The sequence below is a fragment of the Cricetulus griseus genome, chromosome 2 (assembly GCF_003668045.3).
Source record: "Cricetulus griseus strain 17A/GY chromosome 2, alternate assembly CriGri-PICRH-1.0, whole genome shotgun sequence".
Classification (NCBI taxonomy): domain Eukaryota; kingdom Metazoa; phylum Chordata; class Mammalia; order Rodentia; family Cricetidae; genus Cricetulus; species Cricetulus griseus.
The window spans coordinates 43,371,238-43,395,458 of NC_048595.1; the positions used below are offsets into that span (position 1 = coordinate 43,371,238).

The 24,221-nt window shown below is 50.4% G+C and overlaps 2 protein-coding genes across 5 annotated transcripts in view; one reads left to right on the plus strand and one right to left on the minus strand.

Moving 5' to 3' along the window:
- Nucleotides 1-1,198: 1,198 nt before the first annotated feature.
- Nucleotides 1,199-20,589, plus strand: Pcsk9 (proprotein convertase subtilisin/kexin type 9). Its single transcript, XM_027402343.2, has 12 exons — nucleotides 1,199-1,469; nucleotides 4,897-5,088; nucleotides 6,469-6,592; nucleotides 8,344-8,477; nucleotides 8,672-8,813; nucleotides 12,944-13,140; nucleotides 13,943-14,126; nucleotides 15,051-15,224; nucleotides 15,449-15,597; nucleotides 16,168-16,345; nucleotides 17,808-17,989; nucleotides 19,278-20,589. Exons 1-12 carry the CDS (start codon nucleotides 1,266-1,268, stop codon nucleotides 19,479-19,481), a joined length of 2,064 nt encoding a protein of 687 aa, XP_027258144.1. The 5' UTR covers nucleotides 1,199-1,265; the 3' UTR covers nucleotides 19,482-20,589.
- Nucleotides 20,590-21,604: 1,015 nt separating this feature from the next.
- Nucleotides 21,605-24,221, minus strand: part of Usp24 (ubiquitin specific peptidase 24) — a 128,058-nt gene continuing 125,441 nt past the window's right edge. For all 4 annotated transcript variants that reach the window (XM_035439736.1, XM_035439737.1, XM_035439735.1 and 1 more), the window contains exon 68: nucleotides 21,605-24,210. In XM_035439736.1, coding sequence (XP_035295627.1) covers nucleotides 24,148-24,210 — 63 coding nt within the window. In that variant the 3' untranslated portion in view covers nucleotides 21,605-24,147. The remainder of the gene's footprint in view (nucleotides 24,211-24,221) is intronic.

The following is a 24,221-nucleotide window of genomic DNA, read 5'->3' on the forward strand; positions in this document are numbered from 1 at the left end:
TTCAGGTAGCCTTGGTGAGGATGTTGGCCAAACAAACTCTGGTTCAGTGAAGCAAGGCAGAGGGTCTCCGGCCATCTCTGAGTAAATGTGAATGAGCTCATTTTTCTGCAATGATGGGCTATTTGGTGGGGGATGACACCAAGTTGGCCTCACCTGTCTTTCTTTAACCCACTCCAGTGGACTCTGGTGTGAGGCAAAGACAAAGGTGGAAAGGATAGCTGCCTCAGACTCCAGGTCCTGGATTCACTGCTGAGCAGCTGCAAACAGGATCCAGAAGCCGCTTGGAATCCTGCTTGGGAGTAGAGCCTGGCATTGTTGTGCCTTCCCTCTGTGGCACCTGTCATGATGGGAGAGCGACAGGAGCATCTCCTGTACAGCACAAGGTTGGTGTTCACCGGAAGCTTGCTCCATTGAGTTCTAGGCTACAGTATGTCAAAAACAAAAAACAAAGCAAAACAAGCAAACAAACCAAACCAAAACCCAAAACAGACACTGACTGAATCTTTGGATCCCGCAGCTTGTGCATACAGTGGAGTTTGGCATCTTTGAGGCTTTAAATGTGGAGTCGTTGTAGCGACGTACCTGGAGAGGAGTGTAGCTGGAACCCAAAGAAACCCAAAGTTTCTCCAGGTAGGCTATGGGAGCGGGGGCGGGTGGGGGGGAGGCTAGGGAGGGGATCCAGGCTGCATGGAGTACAAAGTTTAGACAGGTGGAGAAAAGTCAGGGGGCAGTGAGGAGTCTGTATCCTACACGGACTAGGGTCATGGGTCACAGGGAGGAGGAGGGCCCAGGGGAAGTTAGTTAATTTTGTTGAGGGGAGGGAGAAGTAAGGGGGTGGCTGGCAGACCCTGGAAACACTGAAGAGGTGGGTTCCGCACGGCTCTGACTTGGCACCCGGGCTGAAGATGAGGGGTGGGGAGTGTGGCGGGCCGGCTTGCAGCCCAATTAGGATTTGGGGTTTTGTCTTCTCCTTGAGCGTCATTTGACGCTGCCTGGGGAGGGCGAGGGCGGAAACCCGATCCTTTAGTATCCTGGGCCGGTTAATGTTTAATCAAAGTGGATCTTCCGATGGGGCTTGGGGTGGCGTGATCTCCCGGCCCCCAGGCGTCCAGCACCCACACCCTAGAAGGCTTTCGCCCACACGTGATTGCACGGACTGCGGTGTGGGACTGGCGGGCTGAGCCTGTGCTTGGCGCCTCAGGGACATTACAGCCCGAAGCCCCTGAGCCCGGTACCCTTCCCACTGCCGTGAGTACCTCTCCCCGATGGGTACCAGCTGCTCTGTGAGGCCGCTGTGGCTTCTGACGCCACTGCTGCTGTTGCTGTTACTGTGCCACATGGGCGCCCGTGCCCAGGATGAGGACGCCGAGTACGAAGAGCTGATGCTAGCTCTCAGGTCCCAGGAGGATGGCTTGGCCGAAGAGGAGGCCCCGCATGTGGCCACCGCCCCCTTCCACCGTTGCTCCAAGGTTCAGGCGAGGGATGCCAGGCAATGGTGTGGGTTCGGGGTTGGGGTGGCGTTCTCCGAGGGTCTCCTGGTGGTCTCAAAGTGCAGTCCCGGGGTGCGGGAGGCAAGACCCAGCCTCAGCATGCAGATGCACCTGTGGTAGGGTGGATAGGGGAGGCCATGTGTAGAAGCTTAGTTTTTAAGGTGTGGGGCGGGGAGGGAGCTACTAGTGCGGTGGCTGGGGACCATGGGGAGGCCAAGAACTGTAGTGGCTCATCTTTCTTAACTGAGTGCCAACAGTCATCCTGGGCATCTGTTGGGGCTCTGTGGGCCTTGTACTGGGGAAAGGGTCAGAGCTGAATGACTTGGGGCACCAGTGCGTGAGTGAGTGGGTGGGGTCAGCTTCCTGGGTACATCTGTCCCTGGCTCTGGGCCACAGGAAGCTCCTGCCTGAGTCACGTGAAGCCATTTTCTCCAAGTTAATTTTCCCAGGGAAAATAATTTTGGCAAGTAATTTTAATCCAATCTTTGATGCACCCCTGGCCTCCAGGAAAACTCTCATTTCGTTGCAGCCGGCCCTCCCAATTGTGTAGCTTTTCATTGGGCAGAGGACATTCTAGATGGAGCTTTGAAGTATAACTAGGAGCTCAACGAATGAATGAAGGTAGCACTAGGATTTTCTCCTAGAGAGGAAGTGACATGGATGATGAAGGTACAGAGCTGGGGGAGGCAGAGGAGAAATAAGGCTCCCATGCCTATAGCCCCTACACTATCTTCTGAGATATGAGATGTTCTGAACCCAAAAGGCCCTTTATGGTTTACCTGATGGTAAACTGGACCTGATCTGACAAAAGGTTGTCCATAACCTTCAACTCGTTGCATCAGTGTGAATGTGGCTATCCAGACATTTGCTGCACTGACCCCCAGGGCTGACTCCTCACTGCCCACTGCTGCCTTTGTAAAATCCAAGTGAAGTCTGAATCTCCAAATCCAGTTGACCCTGAGGACTGGGCTTCTCTGGTGAAAGTCAAAGGCACAGGTGCAGTGATGCAGGAGGTGAAGGCACAGAGTGGGTTAAAGGAGAAGTCAAGGAGGAGCACCCAGACTGGGCTTCAGCTATTAGGTGGCCCGGGTCTGTGGAAGGTTTTTGAACAGGGGCCCCTGTTCCCACAGCCTCACCCTTGACTCTTCTCTCTGTCTGGAGGTGTTATTTTGCTCCCTTCTCTTCATCTCTTCTGCCTCCATTTGCCAAGCACCCAGATTGGTGTTGAACACACTCATCTCTTTCAAGCATCCCTGCAGGTATATCCTGGGTGTATTATGGACCCTGTAACACAAGAGATGTCTGGGGTTTGGAGAGGCTGAGTGACGAAAGGCCAGTAAATACCAGAGGTTGGATAGTAAACATTGGAGGTGGGATTAAGGTCCGAAGCCTTTGGCTTTTCTCCCTGGGCTGTTGCTGGAGGAGCGTCAGAGGTACTTGGTAGGAAAGAAGTGAGTTACCTTGGATGGGTCACTGAACACAGAGGTGTGGCTAGGAAGGCAGAGTCAGCTGAGTGTTCAGGCCTTGGTGGATTCCCTAGAGAGCTGGGTGTGGTATGGAGGCTGCCAAGTGTGGCCCATGCCTACCCTCCCTGCCGACTGCCAAGTTTGAAAACGTGTACACCTCAGTAACACAAATAGTTGCTTAGCTGGGGGATTGGTGTTTCACAATTTGGTCCCTTCTCTCTACAGCTCGTCTACTCTGTCTCCTTGGCCTCACTTCTGATCTGTAAGCAGCACTGGGATGTAGCTTGCACATCATTGACTTTTCCACACTATCCTGTTGTGTGAAATCTGTTCCTATAGAATATTGTTTATTCTCCTGGGAGGAATAACTCCACCCACCAAAGGAATGCCCGGGAAAGATGCTCCTTAGCAGTGGAGGGTAAGGGTTCAAGGAGGTTATGTAGACACCTTTTCAGGCATAGAACTCTTTAGGCTCTGATATAGCAAAGTCATTTGATTCACTGTTTGATCATCAAAACATTTGTCTCTCCAACCCCATCCATTGTCCTAACCCCAGATGCTACCTATTTGGTGGTGATCACCATAGAAGGATTAGCATTTTGATTTTATGCTGCTTAATGCACAGTCTTTTTATGCCACCAAGTCCTGAGTTGAAGGGAGTTAGCAGGTTTCAAACAAGTCCTGACTAGCATGTCCCAGTCTTGGGGTACAAGGTTGTCTGCTTCAGCGATCCCTCCCAACATTTTCAGAGTATATGGAGATGTATTGTCAGATGAGGACGTGGCATGTTCAAAACCCTCAAGTGTCCTATAGGGAAGGGAATAGGCTCATACTTTGTAGCTATCCCCACTGAGGAAGAACACCAACTCTTCCCTCAAGGGGTTGGAAATGCACCTGGGCTACAAAGGTAAGATTAGGTCTGCCGGAGGATCCTTCCTTTTGAGCTAACTGGCTCTCCCAGGATAAGGCAAAAGCACCATTTTATAGGGAAGCAGAGGAAGAGCTAGCAGAGGATATTTTGTCTTCTGAATCAGAAGAATGGGAAGAGTGGCAGTGAGGGGGAGCTGAAGCTTCAGGCAAGGCTCGTCTATAAGGTTCCCCTTTCTGTCAGAAGGGGCTGTCTGGTGGTTTCTCCTGTACTGGTAGGACAGGAGTAGTTTGCAAAAGCTGAATTACTTAGATTAAAAGGGTCAGACATTTAATGGGATCACCACTCCCTGACCATGAGCTTGTTTAAAATAACACGAAATATCTTTCTATTGCTTTAGGTGCAATGTACCCTATGGTGGCAGCCAGTAAGAGTATGTGTCCATATAGTCTGAGAGGTCATAGCAATCTGGTTTTTTTTTTTTTTTGCATGCCCCCTCCACCTCATGCTTTATTGTGTACAATAAGCACTATGGTCATCTCTTTTGTTTTTGGTTTACCTCATGATTACCCTGGTGTCTTGGAGTGGGCTCCCTCTGTGCTACCAGAATCATATATCTCTCATTAGATTCCCTATGTTTTGGCGCCCATGTTTCAATCTACCAATGATTGATTAGTTCAACTCAAGGTTCAACAGAACTAGGGACCTCAAGGCTCCACAAGAGCCTTTTTACCAGTCTTCTGTTTATTTGGATAGTTCAGAGTTCAAAGCAGAGACAGAGAAACCATGGAAAATATACATATTATTACTCTCCCCAGATGTGTTCCGGAGATAGAAGGTCTCAAGGCCAAATGCACTAAGCTACATTGCTTAGGAGGGGAGAGGAAAGATCTTTCCTGAGGCATTCCTTGGGCAGGTGGAGACATTCCTCCCAGGGAACTAAATGAAAGTTTATAGGAACACAGTTCACTCAGGATAAGTAGGAAAGTCTGTTATGTGCACACTACACTGGGTCACTGTGGGTCCACTGGAGCGCTCATGTCCTCTGCTTCTCTTCCTCCCTGGGGACCAGGAGGCCTGGAGGCTGCCAGGCACCTACATAGTAGTGCTGATAGATGGGGCCCAGCGGCTGCAGATTGAACAAACCATCCATCGCCTGCAGACCCAAGCTGCCCGCCGAGGCTATGTCATCAAGGTTCTGGATATCTTCTACGACATCTTGCCTGGCTTCGTGGTGAAGATGAGCAGTGACCTATTGGACCTGGTGAGCTACTTTCTTGGGCGTGGGACTTCCCAGGAAGGACTGGCTTCCATTTCTCTGTCTAGTTGCCATTGGTCTTAGTGTGCCCACTACTGAGAGTCAGGATCAGTGAGTACCTCTGAACTCTTCCTGGGTCACAACTGGCAGTTCCTGGTTCCTTGAATAACCTTGGCTGTGTCCCAGTGCTATGTCTCATCAGGGGTTCAGAGAGGAGCAAAAACATTCTTCCCAAAAGTTCTCTCTCAAAATCTCTCCTTAAGATTCCTCTCTAACTGCTCTCTCCTCAAACGTTCTTTCTCTAAAAGCTCTCTTAAAGTTCTCCTCAGATCTAAAAATTCCTTCCAAAAATTCTCTCAAGGTTCCCTCTAAAAAGTTTCCAGAAGTTCCTTCTTCTAAAAGTTATCTTGATCCCACAAGGCTTCTAGTTTTTATACCCACAGGCACATTTAACAACTCTCTGATGTATCTCTGACATATAACATGGCCTGCATTATCTCTCAGAGCCAGGAAGGCAGGTAGGATTTTGAGAAAAGCAGATGCCTCATGTCTCTCCCCTGAACGTTGACTTGCAAAATGTCGCCATTATTTAAGGACTGGAGAATGTGAAATACTTTTTATACAGGGAAAGGTTGAGACAGTGTCGTGCTCTGCAGTTTAAGCTGGTCTCAAACTCGAGATTTCCCCAACTTTGCTTCTAGAATGCTTGTATTACAGACAGGTGCCAACATCCCCAGCTGAATGTGGAGTGTTTAAGCAGATGTTAAGTAATGAAACTGACAGAGGGTAGGTCAGGGAGCCCTGGGCATACTGAGGCACCAGGGTATCTTGGGCCTCCAGGAGGGGAGGATGAAGAGAGGACGCTGAAGCATGGAGGAATGGCATGTTACCCAAGGATGAGGCTACTGTGAGCCTGGGTTAAGGAGCAGGGTACGGCCCCCTTGCTATCAAACTGATGTGGATGCCTCCTGTTAGCTGAACACATTGGAGGCCTGGGAATCTGGTGCTGTGGTCAGTTGGAAGGATAGGAATGGAGGCAGACACACAATGGCTAGCGCTGTTGTCCTGAGTTGAGTGTGAAGTTTGGGCTCTAAGATTCCTGACCACCTGACTCCCAGGTGAGTTGAGGAGCCCAGAAGCCTTCTGAACAATCATATGTGTGTTCAGCAACTGGACTTGCAGAGCACGGTGTTCCCTAACCAGAGAGGAAGAGGAGAACACTGGCCCCTGGTCTGTCTTCTGGGCCCCAGAAGGGAGACTTTGGGATAATGTGGGCAGGTGCTCATTGGAGACGTGGACAGCAGTTGGCTCAGGTGGAGCTATTGTGGGCTGCTGTTAGCTGAGGGGCTTTTGAAGCTAAGTGCTATGGCTCTTTGGCTTCTGTAGGCCCTGAAGTTGCCCCACGTGAAGTACATCGAGGAAGACTCCCTTGTCTTCGGCCAGAGCATCCCCTGGAACCTGGATCGGATTATCCCAGCAGGGCGCCAGGCACAGGAATACAGCTCCTCCAGTAAGGTCCCCAGTAAGCCTCCAGCCTCTTCTTGCTTTGCTCTGTCTGCTCCCACCCTCCCCCGTCCCTCACTTGCTAGTGCTCCAGAGTCTGCACTAACCTCATATGTCCTCTCTGCAGTGCTCCATGCAGAATGCAAGAGTCTTCCCTTAAATGACCCTCCCTCTTCCCTCCAGCTTCATGAAGCTTGTTGGCTTCATCCCTCCAGCCTGGATAGGTCCCTCACACTTCTTCATTTCTCTCTGGGAAGAGGCGAAACCTGACTGTGGGATACCCAGCCCTGCAGACTGGGACAGACCCCTCAGTAGGAGCGACAGAGCCCACTTCAGCTGCTCCCATCTAGATAGCTAGTCTCCCAGCTCACCTTGTCCCCTACCTCCAGTACCATCAGACTGCTGGAGGGTCCTGCATCTGTCACTGGGTCTCTTCTGCCTAGTGTGTCTTGTTTTCAGACATGGAGGAAGGTGACCTGAGTCTGGCAGGACTGTGAGTGACACTGAGTACCTGAAGGTTCTGGGGAGTCCCCTTTGGAGCTTCTAGTAGGCAAGGAAGGTTAATATAACGGCTTAAATTGATGGGGCATGGATTAGGGGAGATCCATGAAGCCTAGTAGCTGGGAGTGTCTGAGCTTCTTAGGCTGCATCCAACCGGCCAGAGTGCCCCTGGGGTGGCCACAGAGCTCTCCTTTGGGACACCTTGCCCTGCTCCTTTACCATACCTTCTAGGGCCTGAGGTTGGCTTACGGCCTGCTAGGGAGCTACTCTAAGACTTAACTGTATCCCCAGCCCAGGATGAGAATCTTTCTAAAGATTCATTCGTTATTATTTTATGTGTGTGTTTTGTCTGGATGTTTGCATATGCGCCCTGTGCATGGAGTGCCCTCAGAGGCTCGAAGAGGGCATTGGGTCTTCTGGAACTGGGGTTACAGATGGTTGCTGGCCACCATGTGGGTGCTGGGAACGGAACCTATGTCCTTTCCAAGAGCAACTAGTGCTCTCAGCCATTGAAATATCTCTCTGGTCCCCCAGGTTGAGAAATTTTGAGAGTGGCTGCAGCCTTGGGCTCCTCTTCCCTTTCCTCCATTCTTCTAGTTCCCCTTCCATAGAGAGCAGATGTGTGTTACCCTCCACAGGCTCCCCGCCCACCCCCGCCACCCGCTGTCTCATGCAGTGCTCACCCCTGCCTTGTGCCTGCTTCTTGGGGAATCTCACTCAGGGATGGAAGCTGCAGGTGTCAGGCTCACAGTGAGCTTCCTGCGCTGAGTTCCCACCTGGCCTCAGGGGAGGAAGAAATAGCCATGGGCTTTCCCAGCCCTGGCAGGTGAATGCGTGGTCTCAGAGTCTCAGTTTCCTCTCTGGGAATGTGCCAGCCAGGATACCAGGCAGCCCTGTTAGTTTCTTTCTGTCTTTTCAACCTTTGCCTCGGTGAGCTATAAGAGGCTTATGCTTGGAAGATCGGTTTATTTTATAGTAGAATATTAGGCTTTGAATGTTCCTCTTGTCTCTCATGGAACTGGATAGCTCAGTTCACTTCCTGGCTCTGCCATTTGCCAGCTACAGGCATTGGACAGCTCCCTGCTCTCTGTGCCTCACTCCTTGCAGTAAAATATTCAGTAGCATGCAGCTTGCAAAGACTTTGGGGGAGAGTCCATGAGCTGTCTAAAATGTAGGGTGGCAGACAGCTTAGGGCATGAGCAGTAACCTTAACCCCGTGACTCTTCTCTGCCCTCCCACCAATGCTGCCATGGGAAGATGGAAGTGGCCAGGTAGAGGTGTATCTCTTAGATACCAGCATCCAGAGTGACCATCGGGAAATTGAGGGCAGGGTCACCATCACTGACTTCAACAGTGTGCCTGAGGAGGATGGGACACGCTTCCACAGGCAGGTTAGTGTCTCAGACTCTCACTTCTTCTCAGAGGTGGGCAGAGGGTCACCCCCCACCCCACCCTGGAGCAGCATGTCAGCACTGCCTGACTTTCCCTGCCATCTGTGGATGGGATGTCAGCCTGTCCAGGTGTCTGCTAATATATCATGAGGTGAGTAGAGTAGGCTTACATGATCCCTGTGTTGATTGAGCAGGCAAGCAAGTGTGACAGCCATGGCACCCATCTGGCAGGCGTGGTCAGCGGCCGGGATGCTGGTGTGGCCAAGGGCACCATCCTGCACAGTCTGCGTGTGCTCAACTGTCAAGGGAAAGGCACGGTCAGCGGCACCCTCATAGGTGAGTGGCACTCTGGGTTTACCCTCTGTGTGAAGGTAGCCAAAGCTCAGCAGGAACCAAGGTCTCATAGTCAGATGGTCTCTGCTACAGTTTAAGGTGATAGAGTTGGCCTGGTCCCCAGAGATCAAGAATACAGGGGGGAAACTGAGGCTTGGGGGCTGACAGGGCTCATTCCAAGTGGGTCTCTGCTATTTTGTTTTTATCATGCTGCATTAGGCTTGCAAAGCCCTGAGGTAGTAGAAGCCATCTTTCCCCATCTGTGTGCTTACCACCAAAACCAGGGCATGCACTTGATGCAGGAATTGCAACAGATCTTTCCAGACTTCTAGAGATTACTCCATCAGTCTACCCCAGTGGGTACACAGAAGGCTAGCACTTTGGTATGTAGGTAGCAGAGAGGGAGTGAGGGAACACTGGCTTATTGTATCTCACTGTGCTGGGAATGTGATACAAGCCTTGGCATACAAGCCTGAAGCTGGCATGAGATGGTTGCTCAACAGCCAGTAATCACAGCCAGAAAGGGTGACTTGGCCAGGGCCCATAGCTGAAGCTTACCAGCCTTTGGGGAAGGAGCAGCTAATTAATGGTTTGATCATCAACCAGTCAGATGCTGGCTCTGAGCTGGTCCAGGCAGCATATGGGGGCCGGCTTGGCCTATGAGCCCTGCCTGAGACTTCAGTTGTCATTTATTTATTTAATTTTATGAGCATGACTGTTTTGCCTGCATGTATGTATATGTGCCAGGTACATACCTGGTGTTGACAGAGGTTCAAAGAGGGGGTCAAATCCTCTGGAACTGGTGCACAGTTGGTTGTGAGCTACCCTGTAGATGCTGGGAACTGAACCTGGGTCCTCTTGTGTTCTTGATCACTGAGTCATCTTTCCGGCCCCATGCCTGGGACTTCAGAGCACAGTCATTGACACACATTTGAATCAATAGCCTCTGTCCCATCAGTGACCTCTTGTGCCTGTCCCACCCCCTTATTGACTAACTCCAATCCAGCTTGCCACCCCAAAGGCCACTGTGTAGAAAGAGACTGCTCATTCCCTGGAAGTCCTTAGCAGGCCAGGCTATGGCCTCTGGAGGGCTTCTTGTGGAAGAGTGCTCCCGTCCTCCAGGACCCACCAGTGTACAGAAAGCTCCTAATGCGTCACAGGGCAGAGTGGGCTTGGTATGAGAGAGCTGTTGCTTCCACCCTAGCCACAGGGTGACGCTGAGCAGGTAAGATGACAGGTCTAAGCACATGTCTACACAAGCCAGGACCTGATAGCCAGCTGTAATCATGAATGTTACCTACACTCCTGTATCTCCATTACTGCCCCATACCTCCTCCTGGTGTAAGGGGCCTCACCAGACAACTCTTATGAATATGGTCCTGGACTCCAGTTCCCAGCTCAGCCACAGCCCCCCAGGGACAGCCAGATCCAGAAGGTTCTGAGAGGTTGGCTTGGCCATATTGTACGATAGAACAAGAGCCTGAACAGGAACTAAGCTGTTAGGACAGGACAGCTGGGGTTAGACTCAGGTCTCCAGGTTATGGGCTGGCAAGGGTGGGGTTATCTCTGGAGTGGGGGAGGCTGTGGCAAACTTGATCTTCATGCTCAAAACTGGGAGCATAGTGTTGTTGATGTCAAGTCACATCTTGTGGTGGAGAGCTGTGGGAGCAATGTGGCATCTTTAACTGCTGAGACAATACAAACAGCATTTGTCCCTGCTTTATAGAGGATGGATTGGCAGCATGTGAGTGGGTGCCCGGGTGGTCTCTAGTTATTTTGGGTGCAAAACTCCAAGTGTGGTGAGGGGTCTCTGTGCAGGCCTCAGAGGGAGGTGGAGGTCTGTGAAGCCTGAAGGATGCCAAGGAGGCTCTCTTGTTTCTGGAGGACTAGGAATTTTCTGGAAAGGCATAAACAAAGTTTAGTGAGGATCCTCTAAGTTAGCATATTCAGGTTCCCTGAGAATCTGGTGTGAAGTTAAAGGTGGAGAAAATGTTTCCTTTTTTAAAGCTAGTGTTTTTTTTAATTTATTATTTGTTTAACAAATTCATACATGTGTATATTTTGGTCATGTTACCCCCCCATTATCTATCCTCCCCCTCTTCTGATGAGTCCTCTCTTCTTTCCAAAAAAATCTCCCTTCTATTTTCATGCCTTTTTTGAGTTTGTTTTGTGACCCACTGAGTTTCATTCCTGTTGCTATCATGAGTGTGAGTGGGGGGTATTTACTGGATGATGAGCAACTTAACAGAGCACCACTGAAGGAAGTGATAGCCTTTACCCCAGCTGCCATTATCTGCTAGTAGTTCCTTAGGGAAGTGTGGGGCTTCATGAACCCCTTTGCCATCCATGGTAGAGTGTTACCCATCCTGTGGGATAACCATGGCTACTGTAAGCTCATGAGTGCGATGGCCTTGTTGTGTTCAGATGATAATTTTTTTTAAGATTTTATTTATTTATTATGTATACAACATTCTGCTTCCATGTATATCTGCACACCAGAAGAGGGCGCCAGATCGCATAACGGATGGTTGTGAGCCACCATGTGGTTGCTGGGAATTGAACTCAGGACCTCTGGAAGAGCAGTCAGCGCTCTTAACCCCTGAGCCATCAGAGGATAATATTTCACAACACTTCTTCCCATCCCCTGGTTCTTATATTTGTTCTTACCCCCTCTTCTATGATGTTCCTTGAGCCTTGTAGGGGAGGGGTTGACAAGGATGTCCTGTCATGGCTGAACCCTCACAGTCTCCCGTTCTCAGAACTTTGAGCAGTTATGAGTTTCTGCATTAACTTTCTGTCCAGTTCAAAAAGAAGCTTCTCTGACCAAGATTGAGAGTAGCACAAATCTGTGGGTATTGGCAGAAATATTTATAAAGCAGTTTGGTAATATGACTATTTAGCAAAATAACAGTAGTGGGTTTCCCCTTAGAGCTTATGACCTTCCCAGCTATGGTGTTTTGACCAGATTTACAGTACCAGGTATAAATCCCCTCAGTGGGTCTCAGATCCAATCAGAAAGTGGTTGGCTACCCTCGTGATAGTCATACCACAGTGAGCATGTGCTGCTAGGCAGATTGGCATTGTACTCACAGGGCTTACAGCTGCGTAAGATTGTTGACTTTTCTCTTTCACCAGGCTGCATAGCATCCTCAGCTCTGAGAGCTAGGCAGCAGGGAGAAAACTTCCAACTCAGTTCTAGTTTGATTTCTCTATGTCCTGTGCATTTGTCAGGCTTCTCTAGAGTAACCTGACTTAGAGAATGGATCTCTCTCTGTACCTAGAGAAGACCTGTAAGTCATTCTTACAGCTCCAGCTAACCAACAATGGCTGGCTATGAATGGAAAGTCAAAGAATCCAGTAGTTGCTCAGTCCATGGGGCTAGATGTCTCAGCTGGTCTTCACTATGTGCCGGAATCCCAAAGAAGTAGACTCTAATGACAGTGAAGGAAGGCACTTGCTAGTGAGGTGAGAGCAAGCAGGCAAAAAACAAATGCTTGCCTCTTCAATGTCCTTATAAAGGCTTCCAGAAGAAGGTGTGGCCCAGATTAGAGGTTGGGTTTTCGGACTCAAAAGATCTGGATTAAAGTTGTGTCTTTCTACCTCGAAGTAGAAAGTAGAACTTCCCATTTCAAATTAAGCAAAAATCCCTCTCAGGTGTGCCCTCCATTTTTGGGTTTTAGTTAATTCCAGATGTAGTCAAGTTGACAGCCAAGAATAGCTATCACATCCTGCAATAGTGTCTACTATCTAGTTCTGGGGAACACTCAGCTCCTTTAATATTGCGTCTAAACTTATATCTAGAGCCAGAATCCCTTAGGGACTCGGTCTTTTTCTCTCAAGGCATTCAATAGATTGGGCAAGGCCCGCCAATGTTGTGGAAGTCATCCAATTTACTCAAGGAAAGTGAGTTAATGATTTAAATGTCAGTCGTATATAAAAATACTTTCAAGGCAGCATTCAGATAAGTTTGGTTAAGCATTAGGGCACCCAACTACCACAAAGTGATCCATCACTCTCTGCCTCTGAGGGAAGGAACTAGAAGAGAAAAACTCACCTCTCCAGAAGGAGACCTGAACTTTTCTTTTCTTTTCTTTTCTTTTCTTTTCTTTTCTTTTCTTTTCTTTTTTTTTCAGGCCTGGAGTTCATTTGGAAAAGCCAGCTAATCCAGCCTTCAGGGCCACTAGTGGTGCTGCTGCCCCTGGCGGGCAGGTATAGCCGGATCCTCAACACCGCCTGCCAGCACCTGGCAAGCAATGGAGTGGTGTTGGTTGCTGCAGCTGGCAACTTCCGGGATGATGCCTGCCTCTACTCCCCAGCTTCTGCTCCAGAGGTAGGTGTCGTGTGATTCCCCCAGAACAAAGGAAGATGGCAGACGGTCCCTTTGCTGGCTGAGCTGCCTGGGCTGAAAGTGATTAGAACTCCCAAGTGGGACCCTGGGGGACTCATGCCCTCTCCACTCCAACTCACTGTCCTGTCCAATCCCTTAACCTCCCTCCCCACTGTCTAGATCTCCATTCGTAACCAACCCTAGTGAGATTGGGGGTTACTGTCAGTCCCAAAGACCTCATGTAATGACCATCAGGGTATCCACCATGACTGGGGCAGGTACATCCTGGGAGGGGCCACCCTGGAGGATCTGTCAGTCCAGTGGGTCCATCCTCATCTGGGGTACACCTGCAGGCCATCAGCCACGCAGTGGACTATCAATGCTAGGAGTGCAAAAGTGGGAGGCCCCTGTTACAGTTCAAGGCTTTATCTAACCCAGTCTGCCCTCTCTGACCACCAGAGCTTACCAAGCCGCTGAATTTAACATTGAAAAGGCCCAGCATGTCTCCTCCATCTTGGCTGTTCTAGGCTTCTACACAGTACCATGCCTGCCCGATAGAGGAACCGTCCCTACTAAGTCTCTACACTAGAACATGGGCTCCACAGGGGATTGGGAATGGGGTCTGGCGCATGGTGGGGAGTCCTGGCCAAGGCTAAATGTCAGTGTTCCCCTGAGGAGCTGCATTTCTCACAAGAGATGGCATTTCAGTGGGACACAAGTTGGACTTGGCTAGAGCAGAGGCAAGATCTTCCTACCCCATTGTGGCCCTGATCTTTCTCTGCTATCCACCTCTGCGCCTTGCCAGGTCATCACAGTTGGGGCCACCGATGTCCAGGACCAGCCAGTCACCCTGGGGACTTTGGGGACCAACTTTGGACGCTGTGTGGACCTCTTTGCTCCTGGGAAAGACATCATTGGTGCCTCCAGTGACTGTAGCACATGCTTCATGTCACAGAGTGGGACATCGCAGGCCGCTGCTCATGTGGCTGGTGAGTCACCACTCCACCCTTTGACAAACAGCAGGGTCTGTACCCTGACCCTCTGGGCCAGGTCCTGTGCCCGAGGGCAAAAGTGAGGGTGACCTGATGATGTGTGTGATGAGTAGCTTTCTGTCAGTGTGGTACAGTGTCTGAAGAGGAAGAGGAGGTGTTTATTTTGACTCGTGGCTTTGGAAGGTTCAGCCCACAGTCACTTGACACCTTTATTTTAGGGCGTGTCATGGTGGGGAGTGTGTGGCAGAGCAACGCTGCTCCCCTCATGTGGCTGGAAAGCATAGAGGAAAGGCACACGCCCAGTGACCTATTTCAATTAGGACCCACCTTCTAAAGGTTCTGTCTCCTCCAGTGACTGAGCCTTCAACATATAGGGTTTTTGTTGGGGGGGGGATTTAAGAATGAAATTATCACAATGTCCTAAAGAACACTGGGTATACCAGGGAAGGGCTCACAAACAAACAGAACAGAAAGCAGTCAGAACTCTTTTAGAGGGAACCCCACGGAGGCACCTGCACAGTCCGGGGGGCAGGGAAGCCTCCCTGGAGGAAGGAAGTTTGATGTGGGGTTTTGTGGATGGCTTCACCTAGCAAACACCTGCAGTTATCGAGGCCCCTAGGCAGGAAAGGATGCCTTCTTTTCTGATTTTCACCAAGTGAGGGATTGTAGGTGCTTATATTTCCAGATGAACAGGTTTTGTGTGTGTGAATGCATGAAATGTCTGTGCATGAAATGTGTGTGTGTGTGTGTGTGTGTGTGTGTGTGTGTGTGTGTGTGTGTGTGTGTGTGTTTGTGTGTGTGTGCGCGTGCGTGTGCACGCGCGCTCGTGCATGTGTTTGTTCCTTCATGTGCACACGGGCAGGAGTCCTGTGGTTGGGAAGGAGGGCCAGGCCACCACCTTCTATAATTCTGCACCCCCAGGCATTGTAGTCACGATGCTGACTCTGGAGCCGGAGCTCACCTTGGCTGAGCTGCGGCAGAGGCTGATCCACTTCTCTACCAAAGATGTCATCAACATGGCCTGGTTCCCTGAGGACCAGCGGGTGCTGACCCCCAACCTGGTGGCCACAATGCCCCCCAAAACTCATGGGACAGGTGAGCAGGGTGGCAGGGAGGGCACACTGTCTCTTTCCTGGTCCTCACAAGAGGGTTTTCTTTCCTTAGCTACAGTTTAAGGGCGGAGGCTCTGAAAAGGCTTGATGACATTTTCATGATGCATTTCCATGGGAAAACAGTGAGCTTGAAGGCCCTTCTCTCCTACCATCAACTGAGGCTTTCCCTAACGTCCCAAGACCCTACTCATCTAGGACTTGTTGCAGGTGGGCAGCTGCTCTGCAGGACAGTGTGGTCGGCACACTCGGGGCCCACAAGGACAGCTACTGCTACAGCCCGCTGCGCCCCAGGAGAGGAGCTGCTGAGTTGTTCCAGCTTCTCCAGGAGTGGGAGGCGAAGGGGTGATCGGATTGAGGTGCCCTGGCCCTGTTTGTGTGTCTGTCTATCTTCCACCAGTCTCAGGCCTCAGCAGTTGCAGCTGGTTGGTCCCTGAGTCGTCTTCCAGTTCCCATTTTCAGGCTTACAGGTGTGGTCAGAGATCCACATCTAGGATGGGCAGTGCCCAATAGGCATACAGTCAGATCCTTGTGGTGGAACTGCTTCACTGTGTTGGTCTGTGGCTCTGGAGTTGGGGTGTGGGGCATGCAGATGCTGTATGACACTGAGTTTGGTTGGAGAGTAGCACCTGACCAGGTGGGCCAGGTCCTAGGGACAGCTCCTGTGATACTTCCCAGGCTGGGGCTGGAGCTGGTATGTCAGCCACCCCATGTCTCCACTTGGAAACAGTTTTCGTGTCTGGAAATTTGGCGATGGAGCTGCCTGGAGATGGAACAGTCTGTCCTGGGCCTGGGTGAGCTCCTTGTCTCTAGAGCAGTGGGGATAAAGATGATGCTGAGGGCTCCAAGGGTCCCAACCAGGTGCCTGTGTACCTTTGCCCCAGCCCTGTGTTCTTTCTTACTGGTTCTTGTTTTTCTGTGCCCCTCAGGCCATAGGGGGGCAGCAGGTCTGCAAGGCCTTCAATGCATTTGGGGGTGAAGGTGTCTACGCTGTCGCTAGGTGCTGCCTGCTTCCTCGTGCCAACTGTAGCACCCACACCACTCCTGCAGCCAGAACTAGCCTGGGGACCCATGTCCACTGCCACCAGAAGGACCATGTCCTGACAGGTAGGAGTCCAGTCCAAGCTGGGAGAAAGGTCCTGTTTGTTAAGTGCTGGAGCCTGGTCTTCTAGAGCCCGGGACCCAGAGCCCATTTTAAGCTGGCCTCCATGTAGGGCAATGATCTTCCTCCTTAGCTTCCTTCTGCAAGAGACCGATGGAGGCACTGCCTCCTCAGGGGTGATAATGGCAGGGTGAGGAGGATGGCAGGTGCCTAGTGCTGTCCAAGGGAAGGCTCTGAGGCCTGTCTCCATGGGGGGTAACCCCAGTTTGAATCCTGGCATTCAGCAGTGGGATCAAGTTCTTTATCAGCCCTGTGCTTGGCTTTCTCATCATGAAGTGCAAGAGTACATAGCAGGCATGTAGCCTGGTGCTGGGACAGGGCACCTTAGCTATGCTTGTCATCTCACTGCCCTGCCTCTGGGCTAGAGAGCATTAATGGCCACTGTCAGAAACATTCCCAGGTAAGCAGTAGAAACCCCAGGTGAAGCCCTTGAATGCCATGAGGGGATGGTGGCTCTCAGGGCAGGAGGCTGAGCAGTCCTGTATGGATGGAGGATGTTAGAGAAAGCATGAAGGCATGGGAAATCACTGGGAATGGCTCCCTCAGGGAGGCCGGGGAGCCACTGAAGGTTCCAGAGTGAAGGGTTGGGTGGGCAGAGCTCTGGATCTGCAGAGGGCAGATGAGCCTAGTATGTGGCTGCAGACTGGACTAGGTAAGGTTCCCTAGCCCTTTTGGTTGCACTTCTGTACTGGGCTCTCTCTTGGATTTGGGAGTGTCAACAGCTAAGCCTAGGGTATGTTTGGAGCAGCGAAAGCTTTTGGCCTTCTCTATCTGCAGCCTAGAACTCCACTCATCAGCTAAGGGAGCTGCCCCTCTAGGTAGAGTGGCTCTACTGAGGTCCTGTAGCTAGGTCATAGGACTCTTAGTCCTTAACACCGTAATATGCAGTCTTTGCCATGCATAGGTTATATGCTGGGACTTCACACGTACTGCCCCGACTCCTCTTCACAGCATGTCTGTGCTCTTGTGTTTGCAATGTTACAAAAGGGAAACAGAGGCTTGGTATAGCTGAGTGACCACTATCCATGATTTTACAGTTGGTGATGTCCCTTACTCCCGAGACCAGAGAGAGTCCCTGGCAGACCTGAGCTCACACCTTTTTGGTGGAAGGAGGGGAAGGGATTCAGAGGCTCTGAGAGAGCACCTCAGGCAGTGGAGCCCTGTCCCATCCCCAGTTCCCTTCTCTGGATGGAAAGACCACATTTTTCTTAAGAAAGTAGGGATCCAAGAGGTTGAATAATTCTGCCAGGGCCACTCAGATGGCCAGTGGAAGAAGTGAAAATCCAGGAATCCTGTTGCTCAAGCCAGCATCTATTCTATTCTGAGCTGAAGTAGGGTTCAGTTGGGGCCAGAAAGACAGAAGGTCTACAAAATTCCAGTGTCTGAGCTGGATGTCCTCTGTTCTAGGCTGCAGCTTTCACTGGGAGGTGGAAGGCATTGGTGTCCAACGGTGGGCTGTGCTGAGGTCCAGACATCAGCCTGGTCAATGCATTGGCCACCGGGAGGCCAGCGCCCATGCTTCCTGCTGCCATGCCCCAGGCCTGGATTGCAAAATCAAGGAGCATGGGATCTCAGGTCCTGCAGAGCAGGTGAAAGGGGTTGGAGGGGGCTGGGTACCTGGGTCTTGTGGGGTGGCTGCCACCTGTCCTGTTGGTGGTACCCCATGCTATTATGTGCCAGGGTAGGGGGGGGATGAGCCAGGCGGCTTTTACTGTTGTATGTCCAGCATGTGTGTGTTTGTGCATGCCAGGCAGGGATGGTTTTGCTTGTCCAGAGAAGCAAGGCTCATTGCCCACCCTGCTCCTCTTTGGAAGCGTGCATGACCATGGCAGGTGGGAAGGAGACATACAGTGTCTGAGTGCTTTCTGATCTTGTCATTATTAAGGCTGCTGGGAGGCAGCTGGGGCAGGGGCTCTGCAGCGTTTGGACACCGAGCGATGCAGATGTGACAAAGGGACAGCTGAGTAAGTGAAGGTTGAGGGAGGGAAGGAGGAGCCCTGGGAAGAGGGCCCGAGGCCTGACAGCTGGCCTTTCGGAGCCTGAGGCAGGAGTGCCCCTCCTTTACCCAGCTCTGGGGTCGGGGGAAGAGTGAGGCTGGAAGCTGCTCTATGAAGGGGAGTTTCAGTTCTACTTTATCAGTGAGCACAGGTACCCAGACAGGCTGGCTCCCCACTCCAGGTCCTAGGGAAATAAACTGGGCAGGGGTTCCTGCTTAGCCCACTGTGGGAGAAGACAGTAAACAAAGTTACAGAGTACCAAGAGGTTAAGATGGAGGAAAATGGGACAGGAAGTGTGGTGGGTTGAGACACCCTTGGGATGGGGCCTTCTCCAGGGACAATGCTTCTGGCAGAGGAAACAGCTAAGGCCAGGAGAGGTGACAGCCTAGAGTGACAGGATCATCTGGGCCAGTAGGACAGGGTGCAACTCAGAAGTGTGCAGAAAGGGTAGGGTGGGGCTAACGGGCCAGTCAGGCCTTAGGGATTGCTGAGTGATGCAGCCATGTAAGGTTGAGTGTGCATTGACCTGGGGGCTGACCAGGCACACAGTTGCTCAGCTGTGGAGAGGTGGCAGGGAACAGGCCTAGCAGGTGAGGGCTTAGGTTGGGGTGGGAGTGGGGGGAGGTGCTGCAGATCGGGAGATGGGTGTGGGTAAGGAGGAAGGATCGGTTTGAGGTTTCTGTTGAGCCTCTGAACGGATGGAGTTGCCATTAAATGGGATGGAAGGCTCTGAGGATGAGAAGGAGGCCAAGTTAGATGTCTGCCCCAGAAGGAATGTGTTGGTTACTGTTGGGTGCAGCTCTACCTGGGTCTGAGAGGCATGGAGCTTGGACAGCCCACAAGTCCCAGACACAAGCTTTCTTCCTCTGGACTCTGGCAGGTCACCGTGGCCTGTGAGGCAGGCTGGACCCTGACTGGATGCAACGTCCTCCCTGGGGCATTCATGACTCTGGGGGCCTACGCCGTGGACAACATGTGTGTGGCAAGAAGCTGTGCCACTGACACAGCAGGCAGGACCAGTGAGGAAGCCATAGTAGCTGCTGCCATCTGCTGCCGGAGCCGGCCTTCAGCAAAGGCCTCCTAGGCTCACCAGTGACAGTCTCAGGCAGGGATGGTGCCTGTGGCTGGGTTCAGATATACCCGCCTGGCTCCTGTAGCTGGCCATGGTGGAGAGAATCTGCCTGGGAGAACTTGATGTCTCATCCTGGATACCCCTTCCCGGTGTATGTGTAGGGAGCCCCTCACTCGTGGTGGGGCCTGTGCTTGGCACTCTGCCAACAAGGAGATGGTCGCCTCTAGCCAGCTGCTCTTGTGGGCACTTGCTGCAAAGGGTAGCATTCAGTCCTCAGGCCTCCAGGGTATATTTGTCCTGTAGGAAGGTGATAAGGGAGACCCTCGCAGGTTCAGAGACCAAGTGCCAGACTCAGTAATGGAGTGTGAAAGCTGCTGAGACCCCTCACAGCCTGCTCACACTGGAGACACTACTTTGGGCTCCCTGGTTAAATTCAGATCAGTTCTGCACACCTCTAGGGGTGGTGATGATCTAGCCAGGGGTGGATCCGACTACGAGGTCATGCCTGCATCTTTCAGGTGTCCTCATCTGTTGCACCCCAGGCTTTGTGTGGCCTTGCTCAGGGTAACTGGCTGTGAGTTCCCAGCTGACTTCGCACTTGAGAGCCACACAGTGCTTCTCCCACCTCACCCCAGCCCCTCTACCTCCCTGCACAGTGAAGACTGGCAGCTTCACTTTATGGAGGAAGGAGACAGGACCAGGGGTGAGTGCCCAGTGATGTCACACAGCCAGTGGTCTTAGGACATAAATCCAGAGTGGCTGGCTCTGAAGCCATGCCTCTTGGCAGTACCAGGCCGGGCACCCTTTCTGAAACAAATGAGACAGAGGACAGTCTATGCCTCAGCAGCTTGTTCCTGGACCACTCCTTAGTGCACCCTTCCCATGGTTACCTTAGCCCCACTCACATGGACTGTGTGGAGAATGGAGGAGTGACAGAGGGCTGACTGTATTGAGGCCACACAGGCTGACAACACCTCTATCCTTTGGGCTTCTGCTTTCTTATAATAAGCTTTCCCAACTTGTATTGCTTTTGTAACTTGATATTTATTCTGGGTTTTGTAGTGTTTTTATTATGTAGTGAGTTTTTAGAATAAAAGCAGCTGTGATTGCCTGCACCTGACTAAGGTTGCCTGCTTAAGAAGCACGACTATCTGCTAGGTGGTGGGGTGCACAGCCTGTGACAGGAATGCTCTCCTTGTGCCCATTCTAGGAACATGGTCTTCCTGTAGCTTCCCAACCTCTCAGAGTCCTGGTACTTGGGGAAACTTCATTCCCTCCCATGTTCTAGATTGTTTGTGGCTCATGCCTACTGGCACGTTCAGCTCCCCACACCTGTCACCCCTCAGTACCCAGTGGCAGGTGCAGTGTTCATGGACTCATTCACTCATGAGTCTGTCGGTGCTTCTGCAAGCAGACCATGGTTGCTCCTGATGTGAAATGAAGCATGCTCTCAGGTCTCTTTCCAGTGTGCAATGTGCAAATATCCCACTCATGTATTGTAGGACCTCTTGGTGGCACTGTTGTACGTAAAGTCTACATCTATATAGTTTATATAAAAAATGGATCTACCAAAGATCTCCTAATTGTTTTCTGGACATTAGTGTCATGTGTGGAAAGCACGTTAGTTGACAGATGCTAATGGCTCAAATGTCAGAGCCACTGCACTGCATCTGTGCTTTCAGCCCAGCTGAGACCTCTGCCTGTCACCTACATGGCAAAGGACCATGTGCTGGCTGGTTAGACAGCCACAAGTGGACAGCTGGCTCCTGCAGATAGTTGTCAGGTAGTCACCAAGAACTGGAGGAAGAGGTAGACGTAGCAAAAGGGGTGGGACCCATGTGAGCAATGTAGGCCACCAGGAATGACTGAGCAGAGCAAGAAACATAGCTTATGCCCCTTCTGAAAGCTGAGGCTACAGGCCTTGAGCCTGAGATAGTTCTCCCTGTCTAAATTGTGCAGAGATCCTGGAACCAAAGACCGGAGAAGGCGGGGAGGACACAGCCCCTGACTGCAGTGTGGCCCTCCCCCGTCAGTGCAGTGCACTAGGAAGGAAGCAAGGGCACCTACGCTGCTCCCCAGTGTGCCTCCCATAGCCCCAGTCTGACATTCAGAAAAAATGTCTGAGACCCCAACTCTACATTTTTGAAAAATTTATTTCCTACTTTTAGAAGCTAAGAACTCCACCACACATGAACCAAATTTAGAATCCAGAGTCGTCCCTAGTTAATCTACTTCCTTTCGAAATTTTATAAACAAGATTTTGTACACAAGAGGTAGCAGAGGAAAATTCCAGTCTGCTTGTTCCAAGCTCAAAAGATGCTGCACACGCCTCGGTGTTAGCAGGGAGGGTGGGGCAAGCCAGCTGAGTCTGGTGGCTCGAGCTCTGGGTTTTACAGCTACTAGCTGTTGGCAACCATTAGAGTCCACCTGGGGAGCTACAGGCAAGCTGCCTGTGGGAGGCTCATCTGTCTGTTCCAGGATGCCTTAGGAGCAGGATAGCAGTCCTGAGGTCAGCCTGGACTGCAAGAGCTTCTTGAGAACACACAGCGTTGAGTCAATTGTGCAATTCCTGCTTGATTGCAGACCACTGTAAAAGATTATAAAAACATCTTCATCCAAAAATTGGCAGTAAAAATGTTAACTCTTCCAAGGCAAGCCTGCCATAATTGTCACTTTGTGGTACTACATTTAAAAAAGTCCTCAGTAGGTTAGTGGACTGCAGCTGTTGGTAATCAAGTGGTTACTGGTAATATGGAAAAGATGCTCAATGCAGCAACGAGAAGAAGATGGACCAAAGTGAACAGTGCTGGCGATCCTGATGCAGCTGTATGTGAGGACAGCAGGCGCAGGGGTAGAAGGAAGGCGTTGTTTCCATAGGAAATAAAGGGACTGACTAGAAGTGGCAATTTCACTCCTGAATTCGGGCTCCTGAGTGCAGTTGCCGGCAACGATATCCCACCATGTATCATCACCAGCATTTCAATGCATGTCCCACACAATCTTTCTGCAAGCATGGGTGTGAAGAGATGGTGAATCAGGAAGGGAAACAATGGGACACGGGTGTTCAGGTATTCAAAATCAATTTTAGACCTTCACATTCAAAAGTGTAAGAACACCAGAACCAGACCAGATCTGCTGCCACTTGTCTCTGTTTCCCCGAGGACACAGCTCTGCTCTTACATGCTGGCCCTTCTATCTTTGTGAGTCTGACCAAAGTTGGCACTGGCCTGTGTTAGGCTACAGAACCTACAACCAAAGCCAGCTATTGCTCAACAGTGAAATGAAGGGTCCCTGAAGCACAGCAGGGAATGCCACCTGCCTGCCATGTGTCCCCACAATGCAAAAGCAACCAAAAAGGCACTTAGGGACTGGCTGTGCCTCTATGACTTGGCAAATCTAGCTGACAGTGGCAGCCTGGCACTTCCAGAGGCTTCTTTAGCTCTGTGCATGGCAAGTGGAAAATAAGGCAGAACATGTAACTGAAGTGAAATACGGCTGAAACTGAGCAATTCAAAAATACAAAATGAAAAGAACACAGGACATGGCTGTGTAACCCCAGTCTGAAATGAGTGACTGATGCCATGTTGGCAAATACAACTAAATGGATGGTGTCTAATTATTTTTTAGTTATTTCAGAGAAAGTAAGTTTTAAATCTTGCCTTGTCAGTTTCAGTCATGTCAAGGAGAAACAAAGTCTTGAATTCTTTCTCTGCAGTAAAATTAGGATTAATCTCACAAAGCAGCAGCTCCCAGCCTAGGTACTTAACTCAATATATAATCAATACAAGGTCACAGGAATTATGTTTAAAACAAATGATTGCAGATCACATGACTTAAGACGAGTTTATTCAATATGTCTCCGAGCATTAAAAAGATAATTTTATGAAGTCAAACTCAATAAAATTATAAAGTGCTTTTAATTTTGCTGTTTTAAAATTTTATTTTGGGAACAATCCATCACTTTTCAGTGATTGATGTCAGAGAATGCACCCTATACTTCTAGAGAACATAGCTTTTTGTTTTGTTTTAAACTTATTATTGCTCTTTTCAATCTTGAATCAGAAAATACCTTAAAGAGCTTAATAATGCCACAATTTCTGATACTACTAACATGTCATCAAGATCTAAGACTATGCCGAGGGCTCGTAACCAGACAAAACCAGAAATTCTGTACAAAGAGGGAGACATATTAAATACAAAGGTCTATGTAAACTGGATTCAATTACTATTTTACAATGAAAGGGATTTTTACCACATATCTTTACATTATTCTAAATTGGATATTACTATTCAATGTTACTGCAGATTAAAAATTTTCCCTCACATACCTAAAAATATAAAAACCAAAGGTCCCCCCTGCCCCCATGTCACAGAGAAAGCCATAGCTTTATCCCTTCATCCTTACTCTCCTATGTTCATGTGTCAGAAGTTTGCCACCAGCTGTATTTCCTAAAACGATGTGTCGGTGCACATGTACACCCTAGGACAGCTGGTCCACACGCCAGGATTCTCCCACTGCCAGGCAGCTCCCAACCTTCTAGTGGCTAGAGAAGGCTTCCTTCCAGAACACATGGTCCTCCATCACACTCCCGGCTCAGACTCCAGGCTCTTGTAAGGGCTTCAAGGATGAGATTCTGGTTTCTAAAAGGTGCTGAGCATCCCTTCTAGACACACTGCTCTACGGATCAACATCATCAAGGTCACTTCTTAATTCACCAATCATCATGGGAGATTCTGAACCCTGTGCAAAGA